The sequence below is a fragment of the Mastigoproctus giganteus genome, chromosome 1, assembly GCF_048544385.1.
Source record: "Mastigoproctus giganteus isolate SK-2022 chromosome 1, ASM4854438v1, whole genome shotgun sequence".
NCBI classification, from domain to species: domain Eukaryota; kingdom Metazoa; phylum Arthropoda; class Arachnida; order Uropygi; family Thelyphonidae; genus Mastigoproctus; species Mastigoproctus giganteus.
In genome coordinates, this window is record NC_143575.1 from 161,382,256 (window position 1) to 161,403,634 (window position 21,379).

General features: G+C 36.2%; 1 protein-coding gene across 1 annotated transcript in view; it reads left to right on the plus strand.

Moving 5' to 3' along the window:
- The window catches only part of LOC150091222 (neuroglian-like), a 447,266-nt gene that overhangs the window by 288,377 nt on the left and 137,510 nt on the right, over positions 1-21,379 (plus strand). Inside the window, exon 13 of the mRNA XM_090374775.1 lies at positions 14,570-14,757. Coding sequence (XP_090230901.1) covers positions 14,570-14,757 — 188 coding nt within the window. The remainder of the gene's footprint in view (positions 1-14,569; positions 14,758-21,379) is intronic.

Below are 21,379 nucleotides of genomic sequence, written 5' to 3' on the forward strand. Positions count from 1 at the left end.
ACAACATATGATAGTGGCATTTATAAATAAAAAAATGCCGTGAACTCTAAAAGAAAAGGGGCACCTCATCAGCAGCACCTTCTGTCGGCAGTATGCTGAATTGTGTTGGGAGTGATCTCCTTTGGTAAACTTGGGATCACTAACATGTATTTTGATACAGAATTTTATTTTCTTGATAGTTATTTTTGCCTGTTATTAAAGTGTATCCTAAGTAGATGATGTACTTTAATAATTAACCCTGGGGCTCACATCTGGTGAGTATGGGCTTGGCACACCCAGGGTCCTGAGCTGGATATCATCATTCTTCTCTTTCTTGGTGATTCCCTTCTACTTCTCTCTCTCTCTCTCTCTCTCTCTCTCTCTCTCTCTCTCTCTCTCTCTCTCTCTCTCTCTCTCTCTCTCTCTCTCCTTCCTTGCACCAGCACCATATGGCTAATCATAATAGTTTCAAAATTCTAAAATTTCAATTCCCCCTTTGACGGTTCATTGCAAGAATATCAATTTTTCATGAATTGTGTTGTATCCTTATTGATTGTATCCTATCCTTAGTGAAAGCCAACAATGGCAGAAAGAAGATGCCCAGTTGTTAGTCATAATTAGTGAAGCCAATAAGAGTGTACATCATGTAACTAGTCACAAGGAATCTATGGCTGAGATTTCCTGAATTGGTAAAATCATTGATACCATTGTCACCTGAACGTGTCCTCAAAAAAAAAAAAAAAAACCTCCCTGTAATACCAAAGCTGAAGGCTTGTTAGGAGTTACTCTGCAATACTACAAAAGACTATAAATGCACAGTAAAAAACAAGCACTGAACATGTTGCAGGTGATGCCATGACAGAATCACATGGAATATTAGATTGTCTTTAAATATGTCCCCATCGGTTATACTCAGTGTGGCCAGTCTCTTTTCTACGACTTGTGTTGTGGTTTCACGAGGCTGCAACTGTTAATATGCCAAATGTTTCTTGTTTTGCAGTTGACATTTTCTTGTTTTGCTGTTGACATTTTCTTGTTTTGCTGTTGACATTTTCTTGTTTTACCACTGCTGAATAATGACACATGAAGAAAGCATTCAGCTTTAAAAAAACTTTTGTTGTCATTTTAAATCTTAGTTTATATTTGTGTTGTGTCTTTAGCATAGTATTTACTCTATAAAATTTTTGGTATAATATAAACATGGAATTTTGCTTATGTGATGGTTTCACAGGATTTTACAGGCTCACATAAAAAATATCTGTTGCTCCTTAATGTTTAGCCCAAGATAGCAACACTTCATAGTTTCCTAAATATACATGGTGTTTTGCTCCAGTTAAGTGAAGCAGAGTTGGCAAAACATGGTAATATGAGCATGTGCATTAATTTAATGTTTTGTATGCTTAACATGTTTTGTGCTTGCCACTGATGTAACCATTAAATGACACTGTAAGTGTTCAAAAGGCACATAAGAATTGCCATTCTTATGAGTAAGTGGTCAATAAACCAAGTGTTGTAAAAGTAAAGTCACATAAACTTAATTACTCTGTCAGGGTGCACTTGCGCACACATGTGCTTTTGTGATCCTCTGATTGAACTGTGGGCTATTTGCAGCAATGCTTGGTTTTTGTTTATACACTTGATTTGTTTGTGTTGAGAAATAACCTTTTCATAAAACGTTTCTCAACATTCTGAAAATTATGGCACGTTGGATGCACTTTCTTTAATATGTAAGTGGATGCAAGCATTTTAGTGGTTTTATGAACTCGATAATAAAAGTGACTGAATGTTATATTTATTTCCAACAAAGTAGATTTACTATTTTGAAAATAACAAGTTAAAGAGAAACATTTTTAAATTTACATTTTTTATTTGAAAATTATATTTCATAAGTATTACAATTAGTTAGGAAAATGTCAAACATTGGTATACTGCAAGTAGAATTTAAAAAAAAAAATACCTTTTTAGAAATAAGAAATAGGTGTGCCTGGGAGGTTATGTTCTTGTTACGATTTTGGGAAAATATGAAATTAACTTTAACTGAAAATATGTTAGAACATAAATCTGCAAAAAGGCAAGAAAAAAATAAAATAAAAAATACTATTCCCCCCCCCCCTCTTTGAATGTCTGCCTGATTGAGGTGTATAAGGCCTTGAATGGTTTTAGCAAGCTCAGTACTGATGGGATTCTTCCTCTTGCCCAGATTAGTTGCCTGAGGGGACATAAATTCAAATTGAGGAAGGACAGTTGTAGAATAGATGTGGGGAAATTTGCCTTTAGCCAGTGGGTAGTTGATTGCTGGAACAAGCTTCCATCTGTCATTGTAGAAGTTGACAGCCATAAATAAATTCAAGGCAGAACTAGACAAACATTTGGTTTTGATGGGTGGGTCAAATGGAAGGTGATTTTTTTTTTTTTTTTTTTATGGCTGATGCTATTTAAGCTTGCTTTCTTGCATCATATGCCTCTGCTAATGTATGGAGACTCTTCATTGGTTTTCTTGTTCTGGATTTTCCTGATAGTTTCGGTTGCTCCATAGACTTTTGGTTTCTTTGTTTACAGTTTTCCTGTCATTTACTATGAATTTGGAGAGCTGGGCATGCTGAAAGATTTTGTGTATCCTGTATTGTTATTGAGACAATCTTGATTGTTGCAGATTTTGATAATCTGGTTGAGCTTCTAAAGTTACCTTATAGAGCTGTTTGTTCTTCTAGCTTTTCCATATAGTTTCATGTTGCTCCTGGAACTTCTTATTGTTTTGTTTATAGTTTTTAGCTACTATGAATTTGGAGAGTTGGTCATGTAAATGATCTTGTTAATCCTGTATTGTTGTTGAGGCAACTTGGCTGGTAAGATTTCTATAATTTAGATGAGCTAATGAAGTTAACTCGTAGAGCTTTTGAAATGGGGGAGGGGGTTTTCTTGAGATTTTGAGAACCACTTCCCAGCTTCATGGTGACTTTTTGAGGACTGTTATGGTATTGTGGGATGTCTGTCTGGAATTTCTTCTTGTGAGGTATTTTAACTGCTATTACGAATAGGGAAATTGTGGGAGTGGAGCAAGATAGTAATCCTTTACTTATTTCTTATTGCAGTTTAGTTCTTGGACTGGATTATATCATCCAGGTCTATCATGATGTTATATCTTCTTTGATCTGTTACAGAAAAATATGGTTGATTGATTGAAGTCTACTTGGTGGGTTCTCAGCAATGCTGTGAAAAACTATATTATTATGTGCCAGATTCTCCAATCTAGTGGCACTGAATTTTCTTTGTCTGTTTTATTATTTCCAGTGTTCCTGGGGAGGCTACTACGAGGTTGTCTTGGCTTCTTACCTAGGAATATAAAATACTTTTGATATTCAGGTATTTGTCTGTTCTATAGATTAGATCCTCTTGTCTCTTCTTGAGTGGTATGGGAGGATAAAACTCAGAATGCATATATCTTCTCTTTCTCTAAAGAGTGGTTGTGAAACCTGAACAGGATTCCACAACCTTGGACATGGCTTATCTAGAAGTTGTGAATGGTTATTTTGTTGGGGGATGCTTCTTGAGAGAGAGAGAGAGAGAGAGAGAGAGAGAGAGAGAGAGAGAGAGATGCAAATTTTGTTATTCCCTGTGGTCATGCCCTTCAGCTTAACCAACTTTTCTGCTGTTTAGGTAGTTATAAAAATAAGAATGTGCCAGTTATCTGTTCCTTTCATGTGTATTTTGTGATTTTTTTTTTTTTTTTTTTGAGATCTTATAAATGCTTTTAGGGCTGGTATATTATAGTTCTCTTCTGTTTCCAAGTTAAAGGTAATATTTGGATCGATGTTGTTAATGAGGGAGAAGAATATTGCCATGGTTCCAGATAGCAACAGTGACATCAATGTACTGTTCTAGTAGCAAAATATACTGAGAAATTGGAAAATGCAGAAGATTCAAGGTTCTCCATAAAGAATTCTGTGTTGGGGAAGGAGAAGACATTTGGCTCTTTATACTTAACTTAGTCCTGGATATGGGAATAGTCTGGACTTGTTAATGTAATAACAATAGTGTGGAGTCAGTTTGGTGTGACATAAGCATAGGTAAATCAAAATTGAGAGTAGGAGTGTGCTATAGGCCTAATGACTCTGATGAGTATAATAAGATACTGTACAAGGAAATAGAATGGGCCAGTAAATCAGAGAGTCTTATAATGGGGGATTTTAATTTCCCAGATATTGACTGGAATTTGTGGGTTGGTCACTCACACACTAGCAAGGCTTTTGTGGATTTATTGGATGATTGTTTTCTACACCAGCATGTTCGGGAGGCAACTAGAGGGAGTAATACTCTTGATCTGATTATCAGTAGTGATTCTTCATGCATTAGGAATCTGCAGATAAATGAACCACTGGGTGGCAGTGATCACAGTGTGCTGAAGTGGGATTTACTCAAGGAGGTAACTACCATCAGAGGTAAAGGGAAGGGTTTCTGCTTTCGTAAAGGCGACTATGCTGGTCTGAGACAGTATTTAAATTCTATACAGTGGGACCAACTGATGATGTTACCAACAGCAAATTCAAAATGGGAAGCATTCAAGGAACTAATCTTGGAAGCTACCAGGCTTTACATACCAACCAATAAATATTGTTCAAGGTTCAGGCCTAAATGGTTGTCAGATGAACTAATGAGACATATGGCAGAGAAGAAAAATGCATGGGATACATACAAATTAATGGGTGACGTGGAAGCCTATGATAGATATAAGTTGGTCTGTAACCAAGTCACAAAGGAGATTAGGCAGGCAAAGGCAGATTATGAGAAATCCTTGGCAAAGGATGCAAAGAAAAACAGAAAAGAGTTCTTTACCTATTTAAACTCAAGAAGGAAAGGGATGAATCAGATTGGTCCACTGGATGTTGATGGTTCAACAGTTGAGGATCCAGCTCAGGTGGCTAACAATCTAAACGAGTATTTTGCATCTACATTCACACATGAGGAGTTATTCAGGAAGGGGAATGTCGTAGGTGAAGTAAACATTGGCAGTGAGCTAGATGATTTTCTAATAACTGAGAGGAAAGTGGAGGAGAAATTGTTGAGGATAAACATAAAAAAGGCACCCGGGGTGGATGGGATCTATCCAGTTATATTAAAGGAGGCAGCAAAGGAAGTAAGCAAACCCCTAGCCATAATTATGAGAGCTTCTTTGGACTCAGGGGAGGTACCCATGGACTGGAGATGTGCAAATGTAACCCCAATTCACAAAGGAGGATCAAAGGCTGACACAAGTAATTATAGACTTAGTTTAACTTCGGTTCCAGGAAAATTAATGGAGGCACTGGTTAAAGAAGCACTGCAGGATCATCTGGACAAGAATTCAGTTATAGCTCAGACACAGCATGGGTTTGTTAAGGGCAAGTCTTGTCTGACCAATTTGATTGGATACTATGATGTAGTCACAAAAGAACTGGATGCAGGGAATAACTTTGATATTATATATTTGGATCTTAGAAAGGCTTTTGATACTGTTGCGCATGGAAGACTGCTGCACAAATTGGAGAAGTGTGGCATTCGAGGCAAATTGCTGCTATGGATAAAGGGATGGTTGAGTGCAGAAGACAGAGAGTGGTAATCAATGGACACTGCTCAACGTGGACTAATGTTATTAGTGGAGTTCCTCAGGGTTCAGTGTTGGGTCCATTGTTGTTTTCTGTATTTATAAATGATATTGATGATGGTGTATCAGGCTTAATGTCCAAGTTTGCAGACGATACAAAGGTTGGCAGGGTTGTTAAGGACACTACTGATACTATGCTGCTGCAACAGGATCTGGAAAGGTTGAGCAGATGGGCTGAGAGGTGGCAAATGAAGTTTAACATTGACAAATGTAAAGTACTACATATGGGAAACAGTAACCCCAGATCAACGTATCAACTCTGTGGTACTACGCTGACAGTGGTAGAGAATGAAAAGGACCTGGGGGTAATTGTGCAGGCAGATATGAAGTTCTCTGAGCAGTGCAGACGAGCTGTAAGAGTAGCTCATGGTGTCTTGTCAATGATATACAGGAATTTTTCTAGCAGGGACAGGGATGTGATTATTCCCTTGTATAAGGCATTGGTCAGGCCACACCTTGAGTACTGTATACAGGTCTGGAGGCCTCATTTCAAGAAGGATGTAGAGCTGCTGGAACGAGTACAGAGAAGGGCAACAAGATTAGTGAATGGAACAAAGGGTTGCTCTTACGAAGAAAGGCTTAAGTTTTGCAAATTACAGAGCCTGGAGACTAGGCATCGCCGAGGTGATCTGATAGAGGTGTACAAGGCTTTGGATGGCTTGAGCATGCTCAATGCCGATGGAATTCTTCCTCTTGCTCAGAATAATCACCTGAGAGGGCATAAATTCAAATTGAGGAAGGACGGATGTCGGATAGATGTGCGGAAATTCGCCTTTAGCCAGCGGGCAGTTGGTTTGTGGAATAGACTTCCATCGCTTGCTGTTGAAGTTGATAGCCTAAACAAATTTAAGGCTCAGCTGGACAGGTATTTCGAACGAATTGAGGGGTGAAATGGGAGTAGTGGTTGTTTTTTTTTTTTTTTTTTGGCTGATGCTGAATAAGCTTGCTTTCTTGCATCATATGCCTCTACTAATGCTAATGCTAATAGAGAGGGAGGGTTATATTGGGGAACATAGACTCCATTTCAAAGCTTGCCAGCTTATCCCCTTCCTGCATAGAAATGGGTTTGAGCTTTTCAGTAAGGGTTTAAGATTTTTTGAAAAGAGGGATTAATTTGAAGTAAAAGGCACTAGCCATTTTTTTTCGTGGCATTCTCTGAGTATTTTTATACCAGTCTTAATGGAATGGGCTAGAAGTTCTGCCTTGTGGATTTTAATGCTCTTTTACTGAATTCCTTTTTAAATTAAAGGAATTTATTGTTGTCAAGGCTGACATGCTTATAAGTGAGGTTGTGATCTTCATGGAGGAGCTTTTTAAGAATACAGTCAGTCCTCGTATAGCATGATAGTTGTGTTCCTAGAAACCCTTGAGCAGTGCAAAATCGTGCAATATAAACAACAAGCCCTATGGGAAAAATAGGGTTAGGTGCCAACCACTCAAGATTAAACACACATTTGTAACCAAAACATTACCAAACACAATAAATTATCGTAATAAAATATGTAAGTATTTTATTACGATTATTACATAATAAAATATTGCTAATGCTTTTGCTTCTATCGTAAGCAAGCTTGTTTTTTTGCTTAATTTTCAATCGAAATAGATGACAGCCATTCCATCTCTTCCAATTCTTTGTGTTTTGATCTAATGGATTTTAATTACACTTTGAGTTGTTCCTGCTATGAAAGTTGTTTTTATGCATCTTTCTAATTCTCGGCGTTGCCTCATTTAGGCCTGTAGCCCGTGCAATATCACATGGTCTTTCATTTCGCTCAAAGTGTTTCACAATTTCATATTTTTTCTCTATCGACAGAGGTGCACTGGCCATAAGCCTTACCGGGTAAACCCCGGTGGGCTGGAGGCCAGTGTGATTTTGGCCATAAACCACAATATGAGGCCACCAAAAATTTTCCCGGGTAAGAATTTTTGACCCAGTCCGCCTCTGTTTATCGATATTGCTTTTCTTTTTCTCTCTGAATCTGCAGTGTCTTCACCAGAATGCTTCCTTTTCACACCTTTTAAGTATTTTACTCATTTTTAGGGCATCTCCGTAGCCAGGTGGGAAGGAGCAGCAGTGCGTAGCACACGCTTCTTGATTAGACCGGGGTTCGAGCCCGTCACCACCAAATATGGAGGATGCGGAAAGGTCAAGGGAATGACCACCGCATATTCCCGGAGCAATATGGCCTTAGTTGCTAATGCTCCTAAAAACCAAATAACTAACTAACTAACTAAGTCATTTTTAGGGAATAAAGCACAATTACAAAATGAGGAGGCATGCTTGATACACATAAACAAAACTGCGCACGTGTGGCAACTGAATAAACAACACCGTAAAGGCAGAGATACACTATTAACACTTCACATTTTACTAAAACACATAAATACTACCATAAAACAATAAAAACAATTTCCAGTTGCGTTTCTGCTAGTGGAATCTGTTATAAACTGGTAGTAAACTCGATCTAATTGCATTTGCGATAATACCGATAGCTGGAATTGTCTGGGTTTTTACCTTATTATGGTGAAATGTGTTTCCACTTCACTGATATAAAAAAACATAAATACATTTTCAGAATCTTCTCTTCATTCCTATCGTGTTGCGTTCAGTTTGGGTGATTCCGTGTTTGACTGCCTTTCTTGTAAACACAAAGGCGAATCGTGCATAAGCGAATTTGGTTCGTGTTATATATGATATCGTTCCCCTATTTATAAATCGTGTATGATCGAATTCGTGTAGTGTAAACACATGTTATACGAGGACTGACTGTATGATTTTTTCTTTGCAGAGATTTGATTGGATACTTTTTTTTTTATTATTATTATTTTACATGTATAATAACTAGCCCTCCAGGATAGTTATCATCTGTTGAAGAGTTTCAAGATATTATGCATACTTTGAGGGGGGGGCAGTTCTGAATGCTCTTCAGTGAATTGTCCAATATGTATTTTCATGTTTTAGACTTTGGGGGGGGGAGGAATCCCTTGAGTGGCAATGTGGCTAATATTGTTATCTACATATTGCAGCATGGCTGATTGCACTGGCCTTTGTGTGCATGTGTTGGGTTTAGTTTCTAAACCTGTTTCTCAGTTATCTGTTTTAGCTTAGAGAAGCTGCTCATCTTTTCAAGAGCACACTAGTTTCTTCATGCACTAGATGACATGCCAAGAAAATTGAAACTTTGTACCTGTGAGTCTCATCACTAACTTAAGTAATCTGTGCTCAGTGCTTTGATAATAACTGCTTACTTGGTATTCTTCACTGAGTTATTCTTCTTTCTATATTTTAAAGTCTTTCCATTTCTTCCATTATGCTACCCCCCCCCCCACCACACACACAAAAGGAATTCACCAAAAGCTCAAATCCATTTTCACATTTCATAATTGCTCCATTATCCTTGACTATCCTACTTACTGTTGAGTGAGCTAACCCCACCATACCCTAACTACTTTTGGCGATTCTTATTATTTTACCTTCAAAAATAATTGTGTTGTTTCTTTTTCACTCCACCAGTTCTAGGAGCACCCTTGCCATGTTTTCTTTTTTACTCATCTCAACTACAGGAGATATTTGGGAGATATTCATGGGGATATTCAACTACAGGAGATATTTGGGAGATATTCATGGGGATATTCAACTACAGGAGATATTTGGGGGATATTCATGTAGGCAGATCCCAGGGTTCCCCCATCAGCCACCATTGTACATCTTGTGTAGAAGCTTACGCCAAAATCGGCCATTTTTATGTAGTGTGTTGGATGCATAAGTGTAGTGATATGGTGTGTTATGTTTTTGACCGGTACCTGGCTCTTAGCAGATGGGAAGTAGCAACACCTGGTCATCATGTTCTCCCATCCCCGCCACATGGAGGCGGCCAGGATCTACTATCACCTGCTGGACTAGCCCAGGGCAAAAGACCCAAGAGAGCCCAAATTAGGATGAAATGAAAAGGCTATAGAAGTTGAAGTTTGGGAGCTGGAGAGGTAGGAAAGAATAGAAGAGAGGAGGATCAAACAGAGGAACTCTCCAATAGTCAGAAAGTAGAAGAAATAAAGCAAGACTAAAGGAAAGAGCATCTCAACTACAAGTAATAAAACACTTCTACAAGTTATTGTTAGACTAAAACTATGAATACTGAGGATGTGTCACCACAAGAGCAATCCTCGAGACTGCTGAAACAATTCTGTAAATGAAACCAAACTTTTCAGTTTCACTTTTGGATTTATAAGGCACATTAGTGTCTAATCTCATAAATAAATAAATTTTCTTTTTATACTCTAGGACAATTGCAATTATCCGAGAAGTGTATAATTACAGTAGTTGTTTCAAGGATAACATTATAGTGCAGCAAAGATGCACTACAATTTTATTCTTGTACTATAATGTAATACTTATAACTGTACATAACTGCAGATATATATATTCAGTGATTATCCCATCTGTAATGGTCTATGCTTCATAGCTCTCAGTATAAAAAGCTGAACAGCTTCCTACAGCTTCCATATTGGAAACGACATGTCTTGTTGGTTACTCTGGCCCACTGTGGTTAAGGTTACGAAGAATGGTGCTGAATGAGTCAAACCACCTCTCACTGACAGAACTGTAAAGCATTATGCAAGGTGGATGTTATTCAGTTATACATTTCTCCCCCCCCATAAACATTTTAGCTACATATCTTATAGCAGGATTTATAATTAGTGCAGAGTTCAGAGTAGTACAGAATGCCATTCAAAGTTGGGCTTAAGCAGCAAAATGCTGAATGGATAGCATTTGCCAGCTACAAACTTCAGCAGATAGAATAAAATGGCTCAAAGTTGAACATTTGTGTTAGTGGGCCAAGTATACATTAGGATTAATTTCTACAGGTGTTAAACCAAAAGCTTCAAGAAATGTGGTGCTTTGAATAGTTTACTGCTTAGAAGCTAACACGAACAATGATAAGGAATTATGAACTGTATTTAGTTTTTGTTTTCCTACACTTATAGCTGAAAGTACTGACAGCTCTTGCTGCATGTGAGACAGAAAAGTACTTACAGTATTACAGTGAAAATTGTGAGGTATATACCCTTACAAGCATTATTTTCTTATTTTAGAATAATGAGGTAATGCAAAGGAAACATATACCAAGATATAGTAGTTGTGGATAAAGAATGTTATATTTAAATATGCAATGTATGATGTTAGGTACAGTTTATCAGCAGATTTAATTTGTATTTCAAAAAGTTAGGTGTATCTGGTATTTGAATATATATACAGTGATGTGATTACAGAGAAGTTGCAAAATTTATAGCTCACTCTTATATGTACTGTTTTATCTTTTTTTTCTACTGTTTGAAGATGAATACATAGCTTACAGTGTCAGACAACCGCTCATAGTAAGTGTATAAACCGAGATAATTGAACCTTAGAATAATTTTGGGTCTTTGATATGATTCACTTCAATGCTTTTTTCCATAACAAAACAAAAAACAACAACAAGGGGAAAGGGGGGGGGCAGTTATAATGTGATGATTTTAGTCCATGGACAAGAAATGATCTCATTGGCATGATTTGAATGATAATAATGTCAGCCATCAACAGCCATATGTATAAAATCTTTCCATGTGCTGTGAGATGGCACAAGGCATTCTGGTGGTATGATACTTTTTTGTTATTTATTATTACAGTACCCTCTTCCTCATCTGTCCAATACCAAACAAAATTTGTCAGAACCTGTTATACATCAAGTGATGTGTAACATGTTCTGAGCAAACCAGGTATAAAAATAGTTTTGCTTATATAAGTACCTGGGTATAAAGCGATAATTACGTGGGTCCAGTATTTTGTCTATTTTTGTACAAACATCTGTAGATCACTAAAAAATATACTCAAATAGCAGAGCTATATTTCAGATAAACCTATCATATGTGAAGATTTTTATAGTTGTAATGAACAAAAAATGGCACTCATAAGGAAAAATGTTTTAGATCTTTGATGTATATAATGATTTTTACCCACTGTAAAAATGTTGAGAAATGCGGAGGCAAGTGTTATTAAAAAAAATTGTTAGTTTTTTGTGGTTTTGCATATTTGGCTACCGTTAAACAAAAAACATTTGTTTGTGACCTACACTACTTGTATAATGCACTACCTGAGCAACAGCTCATCTACACTTATCTTTAATCTATAATTTTATCTTTAATTAATCCTTTGCCATTGCCCCCCCAAATGACATATCAAGTTCCAGGGACATGTCGCCACCCCTGTCCTGGGGAGGCTGATCTCTACTAGCTAACAGTAAACTCCTGTTTAATGGCAAATGTAAAAGCATTTAACTGGAAATGATTGTGATTCTTGTTAGCAAACACAACTAAAAACATTTTTTTGCATTTTCTAATTTTATAATTCTTTCATAATTTTCTCTCTCTTTTTTTCTTTACTTCTTTTTCACTTCCCTTCCCCCCTCCGTTCCCCCCCCCCTTTTCCTTCCTTACAAACTGTAAACTCACATAAAACTTTAAACTTACAACTCAGTAATTGCTAATATAAATAAAAACTCATCAGTGCAAGATAGCTCTAATATAAATAGCTCAAAATATAAATAAAATAACTTAAATGTAAATAAAAATAATATAGCTCAAAATATAAATAAAATAACTTAAATGTAAATAAAAATAATATAGCTCAAAATATAAATAAAGAAAAAAAAATGTAAATAAAAATAGCTTAAAATATAAATAGAAACTTGTCAGTGCAAATTAAAAAATCAATTTACATATGTATATTTTACCCTATATACAATCCATTAATTTCTCAATCTTACATTTCTTATTTCATTAACTCCCTTAGCATAATCCAAAAAAGCTTTATACCAACCTCTATTCTTAAATAAGCCACTGCAGGTGTATGAATCACAACCAATCTTAGAGAAAAATATTTTTCTGTGTTCTGTGTACCTTCTACAATATTCCAACACATGATCCATATCTTCGATATGAACACATACACACCTTGGATCATTTTCTACTCCCAGCTCTGCCAACTTTTTCCTCATTCCATGCCCAGTTACTATCATTGGAGCCATCAGACCCAAGCCTGGCCATCCATCCATTTCTCTTACTACCTTCACTCCAGGAAGAAAGGCATGTGTGACATGGCCCTTGTCAGAACAGTTCCACCTTTCTTGCAAAATACAATCTATTTCCTGTTGAAATTGTTTTCTCTCTCTCTCTCTCTCAATCCTGCTTCCCATATTCCAAAATTTAATCCCCAATATTTCTATCCTCTTATTTTTCTTGATTGCATACTCCGTTACTCATTTGATCACAACCAAATCAATTGGTTCTTTTCCTGATACTGCTTGTAATGCATCATTTGAAACCATTCTACATGACCATGTCACAGCCAAAAGAGCAAATCTCTGAGCAGAAATTAGACTCCTTTTTATGTGCCTATTAGTCACCCTATACCCCACATGCATAAGTCACAGTGGCACAAAGATTCACTTATAGAAAAGAGCCACGGATTTTCCTTTCACCCCCCCCCCCCTCATTTTACTCTACTAATCTTCCTTATTTTAGAGTATATAACCCACACTTTTTCTTTCAACTTCTGCATGTGAGGCAAAAAAAGGACATTTTCTCGTCTTGACTAAGGGGGCATATGCTACAGTTGTTCCTGATATCTTCAAAGTGGGCCTTCTTTTACTCAACCTTCCTCTGAGCAGCACCATTTTAGTCTTATCAGTAGATATCTCCATCTTATGCATTATTACCCATCTTTCTAATTGCCCCACAGCTTTCTTCGACTTATCCTCTATTTCTCTTCTTGAATTACCTCTCACCATTATTAATAGGTCATCTACATAAGTCACCGGCTCACATCCTTCCCAATCCTGAGCCAGTAGCTCATCCATCACCACATTCCAGCTATACAGGCCAATAATGGACCCTTGCAGGGCTCCTCTATCCACTTCTTGTGAGACTTTACTATATCTTGTAACCTGTTACACTGATTAAAATATGACTTTAACACACCATAGTACTGCCCAGAACATTTCATTTCTTTCAGCCTTTCTAAAAAACTCTGCCACCACATTCTATCAAATGCTCCCTTAAAGTCAATAAAAATACCAAGTACATACTTCACTGGAGCCTCTTGAACATATGTCACCATTTTATCAATGGCATCTTCAGTAGATTCGCTCCCTCTAAAGCCATACTGCCTAGAGCTACTCATTCCACTTTTTCCATAATATTCCTCCAATCGATTCATTAACAATCTCTCCAATAACTTTGCCATTACTGGCAATAAAGCCACTGGACGGTGCGAGGCTGGGTCCATTACTACTTTATCTTGATTTTTCAATAGTACTTTTATATGGGCCTCCTTCCATCTCTTTGGAAATGTCTTTTCCTTTAAACATTTATTAAATAATATCAAAAGTTCATTTCCCCATTTCTCTCCAAACTTCTTAACAACCACCTCAGGTAATAAACCATAATTTCCAGGAGCTTTCTTTGGTTTCATCTTCTCCAAAGTGTTTGTTTGTGATAGTGACATTCCCTTATCAGATCATACTTAATGTAGGCTCTAATGAGGGAATGTTAGCATTGGCATACAGTGCTAGCAGTGGAAGTTATCAATATATAATCTGCTTAGACATTTAAGCAGTAGTTAAATCCTTCAGTTTAGTCCATCCAGTTTTGTTGGGTTATATTATATGTTATTTAAACTCCATTTGTTATAAAAGTTTTATTTTTTTGTTAGTGTTTTCATGTTAACAAATGCTGTTCTATATTTCTCAGTCTCTATTTTACCATCACTTTTTAGCTTTTGCTTTAACCTGGAGGTATACCTTAAAATGTTATTTGTCAAGCTTTTGATACACATGAAAAAGGATATAAAATAAAACAAATGGAATACTTAATTTTTAGCTTAATAATTATCTGTTTACGTGATGTTTTCAGATGTTCCTAATCAAGTTAAAATCATAAATGTTCAATGTGATGGCTTATCAGCTTTGGTAGAATGGAAACCAATGGGTGATCGCAGAGCCCCAATTCTCAGCTATACTATCCAGTACAATACTACTTTTACTCCAGATACATGGGAAGATGCATTTTCAAGTATTCCTGCACCTGATACACGATTTAGGGTAAAGTTGTTATTGTTTTGCTTTTTCCTTTTCTTTTGAATAATGTAAAATATAATCTATAAATACAGTTGACTTGTTTGTCAGTGGCAAATTAGGAAATATAAGGTTGGTGTTTGGCTGTCTCGGACACCAGCTTTATATTAGGAAATAAGGCTATCTTTGATTGGTTTTTTTATCATTTTGTTTAAAATTAGTAATGCAGTATTATTTACATTTACCTGATAATGGTGAATTTGTTATTTAATTAGCCTTTTGAAATAAAAAAAAAAAAAAAAAAAAAGTCTTAATTCTGCCACCATTGTTACTATATCGATTTATTGTAAATGGATTTCATTTAAACTATAAATTTAAATATAAATTTATAGTTTAAATAAATTTATATTAAATATAAATCAACTATAAATTTATAGCAATGATTTTATATTGTAATTGTATATCACACGGTACATAACTTAAAATACTGCGATCTCATAATCTTGGAATAATGTAGCATTATTATACTTGTATCTTTTAGTTTTGTGTGGTATTTCTAAATTAAAGTTACGAGCTAAAATCATGCCTCAGACTAGAGCAGCAAAATGAAGAGCTTAAAGTAGCAGGAATGCTTTAACTTTTGGAAGAATTCCTGAGGGCAGTTTCCCTATCAATCAGCACTTTATAATGTGCACTACTTGTTGCCTGTTTGCAAACTATCTGTAGCAGGACATGAGACAGCCAAAGAAGATGCCTGTGTGTTTGTTGCAAAGAGTGTGAAAAGGTGAAGTGCAAATTCACTGGGCAAATATGAGAGCTTGAAGAACAGGGTTGATACCATCAAGGGAATTGAAATGGGGGATCCATCAAGCTTTCATCTTCCCAATCAGCACTGGGGCTTACACTCATGCATGCATCTGACAATGCAGCAGCCGCCCCCAAGACAAAAATTCTGGTCTTACAGGAAGTAGTAGTAGTTATCATCAACTCTGTTGTCAGGGAAATGGGAAATATATTGTACAAAGAAGGATAATTGGAGTATGGCCAGAGTATATCTCTGCCAGGAGCAAAAGTTATTGACTTTGTACATATTTATACTAATGGTATTAAGAATATGACATCTGAGGATTTACTTAACAGGTATAGGACAGTGTTGAAAAAAAGTCATGAGTTAGGATTAAATTTCAAAGTGTCTGCAATGCTGCCCAGACACAACAGGAGGGATGAAAGCCTTCTCAATAATTTTGGCCTTGGAGAGACTTTACAGGGGCCATGGGGTTAGAATTTTTCTCAGTATGGTCTGTGTTTGTTAACGTGCACTGTTTTTACAGGGATGTGATACACTTAAAGAGAAGGGATTCAAGAATATTTACTGATGCTATCAACACAGTTTAGGCAAGTCAGAAAACTGCTAGATGGGGGCAATACATAGTCTAATACAATAGTAACAGCTGCAAGCAGAGGTGAAAGTGATTCTTATGCTGTTTCTAGTGGAACATGCAGAAGCCTGGAAAGCAAGATATAAGGGATTACAAACCCTTCTGGGTCTGTTCATGGGACATGTAACATGGGCTGTGTTAGATTTACTACAGTAAGAACAGGTGCATGCATAGTTGCTTGTACACCATGCTAGGAGTATAGTAAATAAATTTGAGGCAGCCAGCTGACTTTTCATCATGAATTCCTAAGACTAAAAGTGTGTTTCCTTATGCATTTGAAAGTCTGCTGTCTTATATAACAAGTTGTCAAATGAGTTTTCCAAAATGCTAAGTTAAATATTATTTAACAAAATTTCAGCTACTTCTCAACAACATTAAAGACAAAGGAATAGATATTTTGTAGTGTCAGTTCTTTTATCCTTTCATATAAGGAAAGGAAAAAGAATTTATTTTCAGTGGTTATTTTGAAGAACTGAGACATGCACAAGGAAGCTTCAGATATAAGCCGACCGGGCTAGCCGAGTGGGTAAAGTACCTGCCCGGCAACCCAAAGGTCGCGGGTTCAATTCCCGCCTCGGGGTGGATCAAAGTACTGCAAAAACCTTGGGAGGTGCAATATGGCCACAGAAGCCGATGCGCCAACAACTACCAAATCAAAAAAAAAAAAAAAAAAAATTCAGATATAACATTATCTCAGGTCATGCTTGAGATTTTAATGATTTTAACAATTACTTATAATAATGCTGAGTGTGTGAGAATATTCAGAGAGATGGGGAGGAGTGTACTGAGATTTTTTCTTTTTGTTTGGTGACTCTTTGGAAATGATCTTGACAGCCAAGTCCACACAGTGGCGCCATTGTTATAAACAAAACTTTGATTTACATTTCTGAAGAGGACAAAGTCTGCAACAGTATCTTTCTTGGAGTAATCATAATCAGTTGATTTCTAATAGAATGTCCAAACAGATCCACAGACAGAAAAATGTGGGGTAAGCTAATGTTTAAAAGCATACTGTACTGGTAAACAATCCTATGGCTGTATCAAATATGTATATTGTAAGTGAAATTTAATTTCTAGTGCAGTGTGGATTTTAAAAATACCCTGCTTTCTGCCTGAAAACAGGAGATTTTTTGGTAAATCTCCTGTACCTGATCTCCATGGGCTGTTAGATTTACTAGTTTTGCTAATCACAGCTGCCAGCTTTTCAAAATTGGCAGCTGTGATTAATAAAACTAGGCACTCACTGTGTATTCTTAGGCATGTAATGATCTTTAATTTCATACTAGATAATGAAATACAGGATTCAAGAATTAAGCTCTACTTAGTTTAAATAGAGCAAAAGGTGATTACAAATAAATTCATATTATATGTAACACTAAGTCTTTTTGGAAAGGATTTGTTCTCTTGGATGATATTTACTTCATGTGGAAAGTGTGTGAGCATTTAATCTGACAGCATATAGTTAAAGTCAAAAATCTCCTTATGGCTGAATCTGGTGATTATTTGCAATATTTCCTAATGTAGAGTATAAACAGTTATAGAAATCAACTGGGCATCATGTTTATCAATATTTGAAATTCTCAAATCACACTTGGCACTTAAATTTTTAGTTTCTGACTGGAATTGGGCAGCAACTTGCAAGAAATGATGCAGCTGTTGCTGCTGCTACTTTCTGATATTTAGTGCTATTTCCTTAAGCAAGTATGCATCAGCCAGTGATTAGTAATAAATACCTTATGTAAATACAATGCATAAGCTTGGCAACAATATGAAATAAGAAAATATTAATTGCTGAAATTATACAGTTTTTTGGGAATTTTCAAAATTTTTAATTATATATTTCTTTTGCCATTTAAAACTAGTGGATAACAAACACCCTTTGCCTCAATATTTGGAATGGGCTTAGGTTCTTGTTGGTATGGTATTAATATTCATTTTATGCTTAAGCAAATAAAGGCAACTAGAATAAAAAAAAAAAGACCATGGTATTTGCATATTACATTTACAAATCAAAATGGAGGACTTGAAGACAACAGTATATCAACAAAACAGAAGGAATAAAAATTAATGGAACTAAATCAAACCATTAGTAATTAATGCAACTGGTATCATGATTACGAAGCTTGCCTACATGGGAGGTGTCATCTCGGTAGATGGCAGAGCTACAAAATTCATTGATATAAATTCAGAAAGTGAGAGGAAGGAAGAAATGCACTAATTACAAATGATATGAAGAGAAAAAAAACTGGTCTTTTTAACTAAACTTTGGCTGGCACACACACACACACACACACACACACACACACACACACACACACACACACACACACACACACACACACACACACACACACACACACACACACACACAGTGGTCATTTTATTAGATACACTTATGTAATAGTGACTAGGGTCCCCCTTTAGCCTTCAGAACAATCTGCATTTGGCTTGGCATGGACTAAAATTGTCAAAAAAATGTGCCACACTGATGCTGATCCATGGTGACTAAATTGCTTACCACATTTGTTGCAAATTGGATGGTTATGGAGCTCTACTCCAAAGAGCTCATTCCATCTCATCTTACTGGTACCCTGGATTGAAATCTGGTGACTGAGGAGGCCACTGTAATAGGCTGAATTTATTATTTTTCTTGGAACCAATTCTGGTTTTGTGTATGACATTTACTTCATGTGAAGAGAGTGTAATCATTTATCTGAGAGTATTCACTTAAAGTCAAAAATTTTATTATGGCTAATTTTAGTGATTATTTGATTTTTTTTTTTTTTTTAAATGTTAGATGAATGTCAAACAGTTTCAGAAACCAACTGAGCATTATTCTGTTGTAAGAACCCAGTTGCAGATGGATATACTGCAGCCATGAATTGATGCACCTGATTAGAAACAGTCCCAAATAACCTGTGACATCCAAATGTTGCTCCAATGGTATCAAGGGGGGTCTATGTGCACCAGCCTGGACACAGGCTGGTGCACATAGACCTCTTGATACCATTGGAGCAACATCTGGCAGAATGGGTTCATAGATTTATGCTGTTTTTGCCACATTATGGCCCTCCCATCAGTGGAAACCAGCGGAAACTGGGATTTGACAGACCAGGCAACATTTTTACAGTCCTCAGCTGTCCAGATTTTTTGGTACTCTTGAGTCTCCACTGTAATCACACCTTGTTTTTTGCTGACAGGAATGGAACTAGATTTGGTTGTTGACTGTGTTACCCCATGAAGAGGTACAATGAGTTGTGCAAAGTGCCTCCTTAGTTATCACTGTTGTACTGGGTTATGCTTTGACATTTTAGCCTTTATATTGCCCTGCACAAGTCATATCAACCTCTGTTGGATAGGTGTTATTTAGTTATGGAACCAATCTCAATATGCTCGAGACAGCCATATGTGAAAGCAAATCCCAGCAGGGTTGCAGTTTCTGAGATATCCATACTGGAGCCTCTGGCACCGACAACTGTGGCACATTCAAAGTCACTTAAATCTTTCCTCTTTTCCATTCTTTCACTAAATTGTGCACATGCTGCATTCCTACATATCTGCCCACATGTTTTATATCATATGGTAGAAACATGTGATGTGTCAAGGACTGCTCTATTTCATGAAAGGGTAGGTATACTTCCTAAGTGGCCACTCAGTGTATATAAACAGGGTATTTTAGAACATGTGAGCCATACTTCCAGGACCTGAAAACAATGAAGAAAGTTTATATAAACACATGCCCAAAATTGCTTTGTTTCCAAGTTATCCTTTTTGTATTTCTGAAATTCTTATAAAAACACCCAGTGGTATTTAGGGGGTTCATAGTATGAATTTATTTTACTGTTCATAATGATGGTTCTAAGTGTAGTTCAATGAGAAAAATAAAAAAATAAAATGTTAAGTTTTCGTGCTATTAAGTAATCATGTGCATTTGAAGTGAGAATGTAGGTTTATTCAAACGAGAAATGATAGACATGCTACGGTATGGACTCACTAAGTGTAATGCAGCCACATCAAGATGTCTGTACATAGAATGGTTTCTGAATCATTATCTGTCAGATGGCAGAGTGTTTTGCAGATACAGAATCATTCATGTAAGTTTCAGATGGTAGTAGATCAATCAGTGCCAGAACTGTTAGGTTCTGAATTGTGTGAAGAAAAATTCTAGTAACGGCACCTGAAGGATAGCAACAGAGGGCATAACTTCATAAATATCTGTGCTGCTATGTGGAGAATTATCTAGAAACAACAGCTTTATCTGCATTGCACTCAAAGATTATAAGGCTGTAATTAAACTGATTTTTCACCTTGAGAAGCTTTGTTTATAGTTCCTACAACAATGTACCCATTGTCCTTTTTTTTTTTATCCTTGGTGTTGTTTTCTGGTGAGGCTGGCTCTTACCTTGAATATGTGATCAATTTTCACAACACTCATGACTGGGCAGAAGAGGATCTTCATGTTATTATCCAAACAAGGTATCAGCAACAATTTAGTAACAACAGTTGGCCACAAATTATTTTGTACATGTTTAAATATTCCAAGACCAATACCTGGAATATTTGAATGCACCAGGTAGCTCGTGACAAGGCACATTCATTGTTTTCAAACGCAAGGAACATAATTGTTGAAACATGGAAATTTCAGGCATTTATGTTTATAAAAGTTTCTTTTATTGTTTTCAGGACCTGAAATTCCTATCACAAATTATACATTTGTGGAAGGAAATGAATCAAAGTGATATTCACATTCAAATTACAAGGAGCTTTGAAATTACAAAACAGCTATTTTTGTAATTTTTAGAATTATGAAAGGCAGGACTTCCTCATCTACTCCTTTGTTTTTGTAGCTGACAAGTTTAAAACTGCCTAATAAATGTAATCAGTTTATAATGCTCACAGCAAACAAACTTCATGTTCAAAACAAGAGTTGAAGGACATAGTAAGAAAGGTGAGAACAAGTAATTTGATAATGAAACACACTACATTTCGTAATTAAAATGTTTAATTAATAATAACTATACATTAGAATAATCCATACATTTGGAACACTATGGTTCTATTATCTGTGGTTAAATAATTAAAATTTACATACTCAGCATCACCAATGTTCAAGTTTTGCTGGATATAGACTGTAAAGAGTGAGGTATCTTTGTAGTCTTATGTCCAACAAGATTTGAAAATTGGAGAATGCTGAATTATGTATTATTTTA